Source organism: Pygocentrus nattereri, chromosome 3 (genome assembly GCF_015220715.1).
Source record: "Pygocentrus nattereri isolate fPygNat1 chromosome 3, fPygNat1.pri, whole genome shotgun sequence".
NCBI classification, from domain to species: domain Eukaryota; kingdom Metazoa; phylum Chordata; class Actinopteri; order Characiformes; family Serrasalmidae; genus Pygocentrus; species Pygocentrus nattereri.
The window spans coordinates 38219364-38236104 of record NC_051213.1 but is presented as its reverse complement, the minus strand read 5'-3'; the positions used below and the strand labels follow the sequence as shown (position 1 = coordinate 38236104).

Genomic DNA, 16741 nt, shown 5'->3' with positions numbered 1-16741 from the left:
TTATTTATCATCATTCATCAGTTTTAGTAGTTTTCAGCAATCCTTTTTTTGGCTACAGAACTGCACTTGGCTGTACATGATAGATGTTTCTTAGTGGATTGAGTGTATGGTGAATATACAGCAGTGTGCAAATGTCTTTATTATTTAAAGCCATTTATCTTTGCAATAAGTGTGTTTTTCTTGTATAATCACCATATAATCATTAAAATATATGCAGATATACAGAAATCCAAAAACCTACCAACATTTAAAAACAAAAACATTTAAAAAGTTGATATCTTTTGAGGCAGTTTGTAGAACAAAGTATGGTTCTAGATTTCTCATTAATGCCCCTAGTCATTGCATAAATTTGTTCAAATCCATCACCAGCACTGTTAATTTAACATAATAAAGCTGTAATTAGACAAACCAGGTATTGGATGATAACTACAATTAATACTGGACTGCTATGAGAAGAGGTTTGGAAATGGTTAAACAAATGATTATTAATGTTTATTGACTGGATCAATAGCTTTTGAAATGTTTTTTCTCTTAGTGCTTTTGCTTTTGCATAGTACTGTATGACTGACTTTCAGTACTCAATTGTCATGGACTGCTTTCTTGGATAGGTTTAATAAAACTTTCCTTGCAATGTTCTCCAGATCTCTTAAACAACTTCTAATATCTTTAGAAAGTAGGGAGCTTATACCAACACTAAAGTCATATAAATTCTTTACTTTGTTCTAGCACAGCTGTTACTGTTCCCCCATAGGAACGGTCAAATAATCATGGTTTGGTGAGTGTCATGGATATGTCAAGGTCCTGCAAGTCACTAAAGGCTATATATATGCTGTGTTAGCTTTCTCACAGAGAAGCCCATAATGGTTCTCTTGCAAACCTGTTGGCAGGGGTGGGAATTGAAATCACCAAATTGTTCAGGACTTCAGCCCTCGGATTCTTCACCCCTGCTATTAGGGTGCGTGATCTTTGAACAGACGTTTTCTGCCTGTTTCAATTCTCATTTTAACAGGCCATTGGAGGGGTGAAAGACCAAGTAAACACAGCTGCAGAACTTGCCCAGAAATCATGGCCAACTGACAGACAAAGCCATTTTTAAGCCATAGTACTACTATACTTAAAATGCTTAATATATAACCTAGAATATTCGATTTGTGTTCTTACTGGCGTTTTAGTAGCAAACTCCTCCATCTGTTATTCATGACTACTGAAACAACATCATTAAACTGCTAGCTTGTGCATCATCTTCAACAGTAGTGGGCTAAAATTTACAGGTTCTAAGAAAAAAAAGACAATTAGTGCTAGTGTATGTTTAGAACCCTGGGTTCACAGAGTTCCACCAAAGTCCTTACATTATGAAGGAGGAGGAGACAGCTCACTAGCTGGTCCCGCCCCTCAATGAAAAATTCTGCTCATTATAAACAACATGAAAACTTGTTTTTTGTATCATTCGAGCCAAAGGCTTAAAACTGTTTATGTGATTTTTGTCAGATTTTTACCAGCGATTTCATTTACTGTTTTTAATTGTTAACATGGCATTGGGTTTGCAGCTCTCTCCCCTTTCAAAGTAATAGAAGCTGGTTTATAAGATTGGAAATAAAATCCCTCCTTATAATATCTAATTCTTATCAGAAAGCAGGCTTTGCTAGCTGATGTCTTTTAAGACCATAAAATCTTAGTTTAGCAGGGCAGCAGTAAGAAATATTTAGTGACATTTAGTGAATTTCACAGTATGGAAACATAAACTGTAGCCAGGTGTATTAGTTTATGCATTGCAGTAAGTACATTTCACTAAATATGAAATTACAAAGGTCCCAGTATTTGGGAAATGTCCTGCCCCCAGTCTTGAATAGCTCTCCGTCTTTTTATGACTATTAGTTTTTATTTTGATGAAAGCACGAGGAGCGCAATAAAAAAAAGTTATACTTTGAAAACGGGGGTCTAATGCCCACTCACTCCTATGATTCAGTCATTTTATGTTCAGACTTCCAAATTCAGAATTCCATTACAAAGTTAGCATGGCTGACTGATTAGCACACTGAAGCTAACCTAGCAGAGGTTAGCATATGTGTCCCAATTAAGGATCCCATCCTCCCATTGTGCTAGGAGTGGCCACTTGTGTAACATAAGTCTCACTGTCACTATTGGCCCCTCCCACTCCTCCATGTGCTTTTATTTACCTTTTAGTCCTGTCGTGTGCTTTTGTTTTGGTTTTGGTCTGGTCCATGGGTTTCTTTGTTTTTCTTCCTGGTCCTGCCCCCTTGTTTCCAGACCCTGCCCTTGATTGTATCCACCTGTGTTCATCACCTGTGTCTTATTAAGCCCTTCGTTGTCTCTGTATTTAAGCCCTGTGTTTTTCCCTAGTTGTTTGCTGGTCTTTGTGTTGTTTTGTATGCTAGTGTGGTGTTTTGTTCATTTCTGGCCTGTTTGGATTTCTGTGTTCATTTTTGTCATGTCTGTCCCTTGTTCTCTTTATGTTGGCTCGTTGACCCTTAACTGTCTAGACCCTGATTTTGGATTTGCCCTTAATAAATCTCGCTCATCTCAGCTTGTGCATCCGTCTCATTGCTCCCTGACGTTACAAGCGCACTTCCCAGTTGTGAGTCAAAGTTGGGGAGGGTGTGTTAAAAGGTGGGCTGGGGCTTTTTTTCCCATAAGTCAAGACTCTACAGTAAGTTTGACAGTACAGTACATTAACAGTGCACTAATTGTTTATTTCAGCAGTAAGTGTATCTTTGTCATTAAAACATAGAACATAAGTATAAGTATGCATATACATAAGTAAAATTAAACATATTTATTGTTTTTTGATGGGTTTTTAAATTGTATCAGCAGCACAACTGATTCAGTTTATTGAAGGATTAATTAGTTGAAGCAGGTCTTGGATGGTAACTGTCTCTTTTCTCAAGGAGAGGTTTAACAGTTGTAAACAGTTCATTTGTACCTATTGTAATGTTATTATTTTTTATTTTTATTTTTAACAAACACTTTCTGCTCAGGTAAGTAGCTTTTGCATATAATGTTCTCAGATGCTGTTTAGTCCTTTTATTTTGGTATATGTTGTTTTATTCATGCACTAGATCAAATTTGTGTAGTAGATTTTTAATCATTAATTGGGGTTGCTTTTTCAGCGCTAGCCCTGACTTTACAAATGGTGTTATATATTTTAGAGGGTGTGAGCTTCCAGCATTCCTTTGGTTTTAGAGGCTATGTTGCCACAGTAACGGAAACTGGCCAGCCAGTCTGTGCTTCCTGATTTGGTTTTAACGTGATGTCAGAGAACAGATTAATTTTTCTGTTTTAGTGGCTCTTTATTTAGCATTACGATGCAAATGATTGAATTCAGCAGCTAACTTTCTGGCTCTATTTCATCCCACTAAATCCATATAAACCCACCATAAAAGCAAAAAGAAGCATTAGTGAAATGTTGCTCCCCAGCAGGGAAAGCCTATTGATTTTTTTTCTTAGCAATCGCTAATTCATTTTAAAGGTACACTAAGTCATTTTTTTCACATTAGTAGCACATTACAGGTCTTTATTTCTTCGAGTTGTAATGGTTACATCTACTTAGTGAGTCTTTGAATTCTGGTTCTGGGATTAAATTTCTAATGCAGGCTGCTATAAAAGTCCTGCTTTTCATATGATAAATGACTCAGAGGGAATGATTCAGTGCATGTTTGACCCTCACTGGAAACTCAGGGATGGTTGTGGTCAGAGACTGTGTTGTTTTCAGATCAACTTTAAAGTACTTGCACCTACTGGATCAACTGATAGATCAGTTTATTCCACCAACCCTACCTGATTCTTTCTCTACACACTTAAAAAGATGGTTCTTCAAGGGTTGTATTTCATGCCTAAGTGGTTCTTTGCTTGGTGAAATGGTTCTTTAGATTGTTGGAGAATGTGATATATGTATTTCTACAGCCCCAATTTCAAAAAAAGTTGGGACACGTAAATAAATGTAAATAAAAACAGAAGGCAATGATTTGTAAAAATCTGATAGACCCATATTTTATTCACAATAGAACACAGAACACATATCAGAGGTTTTTGTTTATTTATTTACATTTTACACAATGTTCCGACTTTTTGGAATTGGGTTGTACAAAGCAACAAAAAGGATTTTTCCAGAACTTTTTTTTTAAGTATATAGAACTATTTTAAAAAGGTCACTATATAGAACCATATGCAGCCTATTCTCCATCAATCAGAAGACAGATCACAACCAGACCTCACTAATGCTATTATAGCTGAATGCAATCATATCCTCACAGCAAATGAATCTAGTGTAAAGCCTTCTCAGAGGAGTGGAGAGACTTATTGCAGTTAATGGGGGACAGGCTCCCTATTATTTCCTGGCTACAGTGGCTTAGAGTGAAAATTATTTGTAGTCTTTTTGACACTTTTTGTTGAGGGCCAATTCAATATTTTTCCTTATCACAATTTTTGGCCTTTTTTCTCTTTAAATCAAAAGAGTACAAGTGCTGTTTTTGTTTTATTTGAACATTTTCAGTTATTAGATGCTGTAAATTAAATCAAGTAAATTCATATTAAGGTTGCCCCTTTTTTTGGTTAAGAACAGACAGAACTATTGCTTTTTTCTAGTATACACTTACTGTTTATTTGCTGAGTTTAAAATACTAGAAAGCATAAAACATTAAATATAAAATGTGGTATAAACAGCAAATAAACAGTACTTGTGCATTAAAATGTGCAGAAATGTGTTCTTTGTGTTCCCAAAATTTGTACTGTTTGACAGAGTTTTGGAGACCCTCTCAAGTGCACCAGTGTATGAATGGATGATAGGATGAAGCCAAAAAGTTAAAGAATGAATGCATGCATGCATGAATTAATGTGTGTGTGAAATAAAAACAGGAAAATAAAGGGATGGAGAGAGTTCTGACCTGCAGATGATCCCGAGATTTACTATAAACACCAGACTCTGTGCGCATACACACACACACACACACACACACACACACACACACACTACGCATTCAGCCGGACAGCCACCGGAGAGCAGACACCCACGCAGGAAACTCTCGCCCATGGTCTTTAACCCTTGGCTAGTGGAGCCGTGCCAAAACTCGCACTCAGTGTGAGTGAAGATGCAACATGTTGTCGCTGTTTGAGGACCAGCTGCCTTTTATACTGCGTGAAAATTTCAAGACTAATGTTCCAACAGACATTTTGGAAAGCAAACCAATTCTGGAATGACCCATATTCTACATTTATTGCTGATTTCTTATGTTTTAGGCATATTTATAATGTTTGCATGGTTTTATGTATAAAAAATAATTGTAATTTCGTGTGACCAGTGGTCACATATAGCTCTTTTACTGCCCTGTTGTGGCTCCCCAGCAGGATTAGTTTTTTAGGTAAAAATAAAATAATCCTCCTTTGTAGTAAAATAAAGCTCTGCTGGTTGTTCTAACAGTTTTAATGAAAAATGAATTTAATCAATGGAGTTAATGTAGAACTGCTTATTCACTGTTTAACCCTGAAGGTTGTCACGCAGACTGCTAGTCGCACAGCGACACAGACAACAATCTTGCCTAGCTAGTAGCTAACGACATAGCAAAGAGAAAGATTTAATATGAACATCGATAATTTGGAGATCAGTTGGCTTTTATAATGTGTGTATAATCACTCCAGCTGGTTTCCTAATGCGTTTAATCTGCAACAAGAAACTGAAGCAAGCAAGGAAAGTTTATTTATATGGCACTTTTTACAACAGGTGTCATCACAAAGCAGCTTTACAGAACAATCAGTATTACAAAAGAAAAAGAAAAGAAAATCCAGGTCCAAGACTCCATGAGCAAGCCAGTGGCGTTAGCGGCAAGGAAAAACTCCCTAAGGGCAAGAGGAAGAACCCTTGAAAGGAACCAAGACTCAGAAGGGGAACCCATCCTCCTCTGGTCGACACCGGGTAGCAAACATTGTTAGTATAAAGTATTACAGTATTATAGTACAAAGCGGGAAGAACAGGTGGAGCAGTGGTTTATGGTTAGGCAGCAGCGACAGCAGCATCTGAGCGTGAGGATTGCACAGCGTTGTACAGCAAGAAGCTCAATGGTGGTCAAGCCGGTCCAGAAGGCTGGTGAGCAGTGGCACCCGATCAAGGCAGAAGAGGCAACAGCATCAGACGCACAGGATGGGCAGCTGTTCAACTCAGCAAAGAAAGAGTCAGTTCTGTGATGAGTGACTGATCACAGATTACAGTATAACAGAGCAGCAGAGACTCCGGCAGGTCTAGATCTGACAGGGAAAATTAATTACCAAAGGCTTGACTATACAAGTAAATTTTTAGACTAGACTTAAAGACTGAGGCTGTGTCTGAGTCCCGAACATTAACATGAAGATTATTCCAAAGCTGGGGGGCTTTGCATGAGAAAGCTCTCCCCCCAGTGTAACTTTACTAATTCTAGGTACTAGTATTAATAAAGCTTCCAGCTCGTCAGCTTCCCGCTCGCCAGCTTCTCGCTTGCCTGCTTGTTTGAATTTTCACATTCCACCTTAAATGGTGAAACAGTTAGCTACAAAGTTAGCAACATTCTGGCACCACTTAAAGTGGAATGGGAAAATTCAGACAAGAAGCTGGTAAATGAGAAGCAACTTCACCTTTGTAAAATGTCAAATGTTAAGAGGCATTTTACAAGAAACTGTTGTACATTTGTGGAAAGGTTTCCTTTGGAAGATGCGAGAAAAGCAGCTATAGATAAGTTAAAGCTTAAAATAGAGCAAAGTAAGTCATTTTCATTTAAATTATAGTTTTAGCCTATACTAGGACATTAGCTCATGCTGAAACATACGTACAGCCAAGATGGTGAAATGTTACTTCAATAAAATGGGCATGAAATGCCGTAGTTCCCAAAGTGAGGCCAAATGTCTTTAGACTGAGTATATGGATCTGTGTAAATGTGCTGGTATTTGTGACATCACAAAAATAATGAATTCAAGAACATGTGGACCATATGGACAGAGGAGCGTCCATAATATTTACTATTACATACTGCATCAAATTCTTTTCTCTGAACAAAGCAAGTCCAGTTTGGTTGACATTAACAGATGCTGAGGTTTCCTTTTATAAAATGACGGTCTGTTTGGAGATTTTTCTTTAGGACAGTATTGATTTGTTCGAATCTTTTTCTGGGTGTATTTGTGTCTTGACTCACTATACATTTGTCAGGATGGTAGTTACAGCATTTGCCTCATTTCAGGTAGCTAAGGTCTGGCAGACAACCGTCCCCACCATCTGTCTGTGTGTGTGTGAGTAAGACTCAGTGGAGGCTGTTTGTTTTTTTTAAGGGGATTGTTTGTAACTGTACAAACTCATGAAAAACTTTAAGGGACATTTGTACATTAAAATCTCTGCAGAGTTAAGTCTTCGATGTTTGCTCTGAGATGCATTGTAGTGACACTGACTTTTTTTACAGTGGTGAAAAGAACTGGTTGCAATGTTTGCAACACAAATAAACCATTTTTGTAAACATTTTGTGATGTCACACATTCTGTTTTGGGGTTAAAAAGTGGCTGTTGCAATTTGCTAAATAAACACAACAGCCTTTTAGAGCTCATCAACAGATCACTAGGGTTGAAGCTGATCCTTTATGCATAAATCACTTATGCATTTATAAGAGTTTGCCTCTCAAAGCGCAAAATACTAGGAGGAGATTATTATAATGAAGCACCTACTCTGATTTACTGTGGCTGATAGTAAATACTGACTGTTCGCTGTTTAACACCTTTGAAAAGCTTGTCTTATTTTTATTGCTAACATGGCAGCCATTGTTTGTTCTCAGAGAGAAAAGTATCTTCTAAATTATGAGACTGTTAAGGAGCCAAAATATGAGAACTAACATTCCTGCGCACTGAATTATCATCATAAGACAGGCAAGTGCACCCAAGTACCCTAAACAAAGCCTTGTCAAGTGTGCTAGTTATGTTGCTTGGGCGATAGTAAAGTACATTAGGTGAAGCTGACTTTATTATGGTATAGTGTTGTTGTTTAATTGCTGCTTCCATGCAAATAGTGAGCCACCACTTCTACGCATTGACATCGTGTCACATGAAAACTTACAATTAAACTTAAATGCTATTGAAGCTACTGAAAGTAAACAGAAAGTCAAAATAACCAATTATTTTCTTAAGTTTCTGATGTTTTATGTCACAATATCTAATTTTCTCTCAAAATAGGTAGGCTGTTGGTAATTAGCAACTCTCTTAATAAATGTGCCACTTTCTTTTGTTAAAAAATTTATTTTTAATTATCTGAAGCTGATCTCAAAACTATCATAATACAGTGTCTCGGACATCATGCAGCACATTGATAACCATTTCAAGCAATAACTTTTCTTACGTTAGCTTTTAGAATTAGTGTCTGTAGACATTTGGCTCCTATCACAGCAGTTGTGAAGCATTCTGGGTCAATAAGTTTCTCTATAATGGTGCAGTTTATATTAAACCACTCTCAGTAGCTTTGTTCACATCTTAAAGATGTAATTATTCAGAAATTGAAAAAAGCCATGGAATTTTCCTTTAACAATGCATTGCAAACCTCCCCTCCTCTCTCTTTCTCCCCCTCTAGTCCATCTTTTGTCTCAGTACTTTTCTCCACTCATTCTTTCTCTCCATTAGTGTCGTGGTTGTCTGGGTGAAGACACTTATTTGCTTAAAAGGATGGGAAAGGTTTAACTCATTACTCTTTTTTTCTCTCTCTTTGCCCCCTAGCAACCACATTACTGGAGTTTTAAGGTCAGTACTGCAGCTATGTGAACTGCATGTTGTGTGTGTGTGTGTGTGTGTGTGTGTGTGTGTGTGTGCGCATATATTCTTATGTGAGTGTGTCCTTATGTGTGTAATGTGTCGGTGTCAGTGATGGGTATGGTTTTGTTCATCAAAATACAAACAATTTGACCATGCAGTCTTTCACAGAGTGTTGAACCCCTCCTCATCTTTACTGCTGGACGACTCTCACTAGGATGCACTTTTTATACCCAGTCATGTTACTGACCTGTTGCCAATTAAACACCAGGTGTTTTTTAAGCATTACACAACTTTACCAGCCTTTTGTTGCCCTGTCCCAACTTTTTTTTGGAACATTTTGCTGGGCCTCAGACAAGACTGCATTAAAAACAGACATTGTTCTCTAGTGGAAATCACTGCATGGGCTGAGGAACATGTCTGAAAACCAGTGTCTGAAAACAGCTCATAACTGCATCCACAAATGCAAGTTAAAACTCTAAAATGCAAAGAAGAAACCACATATAAACAGGATCCAGAAACCCCACCACCTGCACGGGGCCCGAGCTCATTTAAAATGGACTGAGGGGAAGTGGAAAAGTGTCCTGTGGTCCGACAAATCAAAATTTGAAATTCTTTTTGGAAATCATTGATACTGCATCCTCTGGGCTAAAGACCACTCAGCTTGTTATCAGTGCACAGTTCAAAAGCCAGTATTCATAATGGTATAGAAGGCCATTAGTGCACATGCCATGGGTGATGTACACATCTACACTGTGTGCACAATTATTAGGCAAGTGTTATTTTTGAGGATTATTTTTATTAATGACCAACTACAGTGCTCTCGGTTAATCCAAAATGTTAATAAACCTCAAACATGAATGCTTAAGGAAGTAAAAGTGAGGTTTTGGCTTTCTTAGGAGAATATCTATATGTGCACAATTATTGGGCAACTATAATTGTGCAGAATTATTATTTTCATCTGTTCAAGTGAGAATTATAAACAAACAACTCAAAACTTTCCAATAAACATTTCTGATATATAAAAAAAAACAGTGACCAATATCGCCACCCTTCTTTTCAATATCAGTGATAAGCCTTCCATTCGTGGAGTCTGTCAGTTTCTTGATCGGTTGACGATCAACTTTTTGTGCAGCAGCAACCACAGCCTCCCAGACCCTGTTCAGAGAGGTGTACTGTTTTCCTTCACTGTAAATCTCCCGTTTAAGAATTGCCCACAAGCTCTCAATTGGGTGCAGGTCAGGTGAGGAAGGGGGCCATGTCATAAGTTTTTCATCTTTAATGCCTTTACTGGCGAGCCATGCAGAGGAGTACTTGGATGCATGTGATGGAGTCCTGCATAAAAATCATCGTCTTTTTGAAAGATGCAGATTCTTCCTGTACAACTGCTAAATGAAAGTGTCTTCTAAAAACTGGCAGGAGGCTTGGTAGTTGATTTTGAGTCCATCTTCAACATGAAAAGGTCCTACCAGCTCATCTTTAATAATACCAGCCCATACCAGTACCCCACCTCCACCTTCCTGGGGTTCAGACTCGAAGTGGAGCTCTGTGCCTGTTACTGATCCAGCCACGGGCCCATCCATCTGGTCCGTCAAGAGTCACTCTCATTTCATCAGTCCATAAAACCTTTGAAAAATCTGTCTTCAGAGTCTTCTTGGACCCGTCTAGACACTTCATCTTATGTGTCTTGTTCAGTGGTGGTCGGGTTTCAGCCTTCCTTACCTTGGCCATGTCTCTGAGCGCTGAACATCTTGTACTTCTTGATACTCCAGCTAGGTTGCAGTTCTGGAATATGACAGAAATGGAAGATAATGGGTTCCTGGTAGCTTCATGCTTGATTCTTCTCAAATTCTTGGCAGTTAATTTGCGTCTTTTTTTCTCAACACGTTTCTTGTGACCCTGCTGACTATTTGCAACAAATGATGGTTCTGTGATCACGCCCCAATATCTTAGTAATTTCAAGAGTTCTGCATCCCTCTGAGAGACTTTTGGTAATTTTTAACTTTTCAGAGTCAGTTCAATCTCTTTTTTGGCCCATTTTGCCTAAAGAAAAAAGCTGCCTAATAATTATGCACACCTTGATATAGGGTGTTGACCTCCTTAGGCCACACCCTCCCTCATTACACAGATACACATCACCTGCTATGCTTAAAACCATTAAGTTTATCTAGCTTGGAGTTAGAAAATGTACCTAAAAATCATAATATGGTCAAAATACTCATTTGCCTAATAATTGTGCACACAGTGTGTAATTTTGAACAATAGATACATGTTTTGGCAACATATGCTGCCATCCAGACAACGTCTTTTTCAGACTCATTCTATATGTATTACAGCAGCATGACTCCGTAGTAAAAGAGCCTGGGTGCTAAATTGGCCTGCCTGCAGTCCAGACCTGTCACCACTGAAAACAGTTGGTGCATTATGAAATGAAACATACAAGAAAAGAGACCCTGAACTGCTGAGAAGCTGAAATCCTGTATCAAACAAAACCAGGAAAACATTTCACTTTCAAAACTACAGCAACTGGACTCCTCTGTTCCCAAACACTTACAGAGTGTTGTTAAAAAAAGAGATGATGATACACAGTGGTAAACATGCCTCTGTTCCAAAATCAAAATGGGCCAAATGTTTTCCCCCAAAAAACAATAGAATTTCATTATATTTTTAATTACATTCTGCATCCTAACTTTTTCGGAAATGAGGCTGTATATATTGTTCAGTTTTGTTTCTAGTTTTTTGCACAATAAAACAACTTCAGATTTACTTTAGTTGTTAAAAATCGATCTTGTAAGCAATGAATACCGCGATACATACAAATAATATCTGAAAATTCTGTTATACTGTGACATACATTTTTGCCCATTTACTTAAATTAAAACAAACTAAAGTCCTTTTGACTGAGCGCTGTGCTACACAGTTTTACATATGGCCTGCTTCTTCTCCTGTATTTGAAAGAACAAACAACAGAAAGAACACAGAAGAGGTGAGTAGACAGGAATAGCAAAACCCATTACACTCCAACAATCTTAATACACACATGCCCGCACACACACACACACACACACACACACACACGCACACAACCTCAGCCCAGTACAGGATATGTGTATTAGAAAATTACCCCCCCCCCCCTTTGTCGCATCATCACATTCAGATGGGCTGAAAGCAGCAGAACAATTAATTTGCCCAATGAATACACCACATGAATAATTCCACAGTTGAAGAGAGAGAGAGACAGAGAGAGAGATAGAGAGAGAAAGAGAGATACTAATTGCTGAATATGCAGTGTGTGTCTAATGAAGAAACGCATCACGGAACCAGACCCACACAGACACACTCTGTACAGTGCTGCAATGTTCATTTAGCTCTGCATAGAAGGTTTAATTGTCTTCTTGACTTGGCATGTCTTTTTGAAGTAGTTGCTAGGTTACTTTATGGGAAGCTTTAAAACATCTACAGTTTTGAGGCTTCTGTCCTGCTCTCAGTTAGCAGTTCTCAATGTATACTCCAGATAAGAAACACCCAGGCATCTTACAGAAATGTTGCATCAGATGCAAACATGAATATTCATTAAGGCCTGAGATCTGCCTTTTCTGTTCAGGGCAGAAGAAGGTCTAGGTATGCAAAGACGAGGATTGATGTCACACTGTAAAAAAAATCGAACTTAAATTTGTTGAGTATAAGAGACTGTCTTAGTCGTCACAACACATAATATACTTGATTACAAAAACTGAAATGTCCAAGCTTTGCAATTTAACTTGAACTGATTTGAATTTATTTGTGCTTGACCTACAATTTTGAGTTAATTGAGCATCAAGTAGAAGATTAACAAAGTGACAATCTGTATCTTCTGTTACGTAAACTTATCATGGGTTCAAACCTTAGTGATGGCACAGCTGTCCTGAACTGGAAATGCCTCTTGGCTCTGTGTAATGGCAAGTGTCCCACCTGGTGGTGAAATTGAATGAAAATCTAAAACAAACACCCACTGGCTACTTAGTTAAATATATCTCTTTGAATCTACACTCATTGTCCATATTATCAGGTCCACTTAACATGTGGGTGCTCTTTGTCTCCTTTACTACCATTTGGATAGTGGATCATTCTCATGGTGGTAATGTGTGTTGCGCTAGTATGAGTGGATCAGAAACAGCAGTGCTGCTTGAGTTTTACTGAATGTTTATGACAACAACCAGCTACCACAATGTGAAGTTTAGCTTGTGAACTTTCTAGCTTTGTCAACCATTTAGCAGTACTCTCTTAGCTAGCTAGTAATAACCAACATTAACAAATTCATAAGCCCTGTTTAAATACACTATATAGGCACTGCTGAGTTCATGAAGGTATGACTTCTACACATAAATAATGCATTATATGTTTACAGAATGTGAGGTGCTTTATGGCTGAAACACAAATGGCTTTAGAATTTGCATTATTTGTGGTGTAGATTGTGTAATTTCATTACCTACATAATGCGCCACATAGGGAGTTTGGAACCATTTCAGATTCACCCAGTGGTAGAAAGTCAGCTGGCAAAGTCCTCCTGTCACTGTGGCAGTGACAAGCAAGTCACAGAAAACTTTCAAACATTTCTTTCAAAAACACGTGTAACGAGTGACCATGCTATCGACTCGTGAACAATGCAACATGTGGATACCTGCATCTGTCTCATCTCACTGTCAGTGTGATGCCTTGATGTGTAATGCTGTTCATCTTGTCATCTTGTCACCTCTGCTGCTATTTCATCCATATAGACAGCAAAAATATAACACAGCTCATTGTTGTTACATGTGCCCAGTTGGCCTACTGGCGGACACTGCACTCTTTAGAAATGTTAAACAGCTTATCTAATAACTATAAAGTATATGACATCATTCTCACCGTGGCAGGGCCCCACTCAGCAGGTGGGGACCCTATGTAGTTTGCTTAGTTTGCATATAGAAAGAACAGTATGGCTCTAGTATCTTACTGATATTTATGCTAGAGGGACTTGAATATTCCCATTGGGAATCAGTTGTTGGATCTGGTGTCACTTCAGCCTTCTAGGTCCATCTTGGTGGTGTACAGTTAGAAACAGTAGCACATCAGTTGTGTTAGTCAATCTTTGCCACCCAAATAATATTAGTAGTGGTCTTGTGGTTAGAAACTGTCCAATAGTGAATGAGCTTTGAGCTGTCCAGTGACCACAAAGCTCAAAAAGATGCTGTGACTAGTTTCATGTGACTCAAAGGAAGCATGTATTAGCCCTCCTAGCCTTGTATTATCCTCCTAGCTTTGGAGCTATGATTGCACTAGGTGGTAGAGAATTGAGTAGAAATTGTACAGTACAATATGCAGAAGTCTGTTCTCTGTAGAGGATGTGTTAACTTATTTTCACTTAGAAAATCAACTATTTAATCATGTAAAATGGGTGTTCAAACTGCGCCTTCATTTTTTTTCAATTAGACCTCAAACAGAGAAATGATAGAATGTGGAACATATACACCCTTAAAAATACTATAAAACCTATTAATACAGTGATTTGCGTTAGTGTTTCACATTCTGCACAGCACTAAATTCAGTTCAACATTATTATGCTCTCATTTTAATAAAGCATGCAGTCAGTCAGTGTTCTGTATGTATTTGTTAGCCACAATATGCACAGAATAGCATTTTGTGACATAGTGCATCACCATAATGAAAATATATTGTCAGTTTGTCAACCCCTAATTTGCAGCATAATGTTGAAGACATTTTGCCACTCATTTGCAGCAAGACCATTGTCTACCACCTACACCTTTATGGATAATTCACATCTGTGATGTTATGAAACTAGGCACCTTGACCTATTACTGCTTGATACTTTTGTTGTCAGGTTTCATGAAGTCCAGTTGCATAAATAAATTGAAAGACAGTGACAGAGGTGGATGCAGCCTTTCTCAAAGGAGAGCTGGGTCCTTGTCCCACTTGAGTTGTGCGGTAAATTCAGTTCTGAAGGTCCAAGTTCTCATGGGAGAAAGTACTTATGAGTTCTTCAGAGAGGTTTCAGCAGTAGTGGAATAAAAAGAGTACCACTACTCTAAAAGTTCTCCAGTCTTTCAGAGAAGACTGTGGTTCCATTGTTGCTGTTTTTTTTTAAAGCGACCTTTAATTTGGACTAGAAATACTTGTCCAACACACCAGGACATCTTCCCTCTTACCTTCTTTTTCAGAGATCTGCTCAAAGAGGTGTTGTGGTACAGAGGGGACAACAGTTGGGTTGCCAGATTTCGAATAAAATGCTTTGGTGAATGAGTAAAAGAGGCTTGGAAGATACACAGACAATCTATAGGTCATGTTGGCTTTAATATTTTGGTGTCCAAGGGCCCTCAAGGCCTATAATGTCTCAGGTCTAACTTTGGGAGTTCAAGGTAGTCCAAGGTTTGAGGCTGGATGTCTCAGGTTTAACTTTGGCTGTCCACAGTGGTCCGAGTTTTGAGTGCAGTGTGGGAGAACAAGGCTTGAGGCTGGAAGTCCAAGGTTTATGACTGGGAGTCTAAGGTTTGGGGCTGGGAGTCCAGAGGGTGGCAATCAAAGACATTAAAGCTGTGAGTCTATGCTTTGAGCTGGGAGTTCAAGACTTAAGGTTTTACAGTGAAAGATATTGATTGATTGATCGATTGATTGATTGATTGATTGATTGATTGATTGATTGATTGATTCTTTGCTTGCCACACAATGTGTCAGTGGTAATTGTATCTGGTGCATCAGTATGTACACATAAGCATACTATGTAACACATGTACAGTAAACAACATACAATGCAGTATCCAATATACAACATTTAGTGGGAATCATGGTAACTTACACAGTCATTTCATCTGTGCATTCATACAAAGTCTGGAAATCTTTCGTACAGATTATAATGATATGTGCTACTCAGAGAAGTTTAGTAACCTTATTGCATTAGGAAAAAAGCTGTTCTTGAAAGGCTGTCTAGGTTTTTAAAGATCTGTAGTGCCTACGAGAAGGATGTGTCTGGTAAAGATGGTTTACTGAATAAGAAGAATCTATAATAATATAATCTATAATAATTATTCTCGCTTTAGAGTTTGCTGAGTCAACTGAAGGACGAGGTGTATCCAGGGGCTTTAAAGCAGGAGTTCTCAACTCCAGACCTCTTGATCCCCTGCCCTGGACAGTTCCATGTTTCCCTTGCTGCGGCTCACCTGATCCTGTTCATCAGCTAATTATGAAGACTTTCATTAATGGATCAGGCGTATTGAGGCTGGGAGTGTTTGAAACAGTTTGGGGCAGTCCACAGGACAGGGGTGGTTTTAAAGTTTATAGTAATATGTTTTAAAGTCAATGTCTTAAGAGGCCACACCAAGTGACCACACAAATCTCTCAGGTTTCTCCTTTTGGTGCAGTTTTCCTTTTAATCAAAGTCTCTGTCCTTTTGACATAGCCTTCCTCTTGATCAAATGTTGAGACAGAAACACATCGGTCAACAGCAGGGGTTACAAGGTCATCTACTTTAAAGGTGATGACTAGAACAGGCTGCACCACAGTAGTCTGCACACATCTGTATAAACTTCATTGTGCACACGATGGGTTGTCATCTCATTGTGTTACTCTATGACTTTGCAGCATTTTAGCTTCAGGACTGCATTCATCTATTCTTAATAATGAGTTTTTTTAATGGTCTCTCATGAAGATTCATGTAGCTAGGCTTGGAGTGGGAAGAAATCCCTAAACTACACCACATGTCCATTGATATGATGTTCTCACTCATTCTCTGCTGAATGCAGTGTTTTCTTGCTGTGCAACAGGACTAATTTTCCTTCACTTTTGATTAATCTGTCCACAAAACCTCTTTGAGTATCTCCAGGGACATCAGCTATAGGGCATTTTCAGACAGACACAATTTTTAACTTAGCAGAACCTTCACATCCAGTATGATGCAACATTCTCAGAATGCAGGAAGAAAACGGAGGAGGAAGCAAAATTGGATGAGTGA

The 16741-nt window shown here is 38.4% G+C and overlaps 1 protein-coding gene across 8 annotated transcripts in view; it reads left to right on the top strand.

Annotated features, from left to right (window-relative positions):
* zgc:114120 (uncharacterized protein LOC619267 homolog) overlaps positions 1–16741 on the top strand; it is a 111995-nt gene that overhangs the window by 32033 nt on the left and 63221 nt on the right. For all 8 annotated transcript variants that reach the window (XM_037536734.1, XM_037536735.1, XM_017700747.2 and 5 more), the window contains one exon: positions 8728–8751. In XM_037536734.1, coding sequence (XP_037392631.1) covers positions 8728–8751 — 24 coding nt within the window. The remainder of the gene's footprint in view (positions 1–8727; positions 8752–16741) is intronic.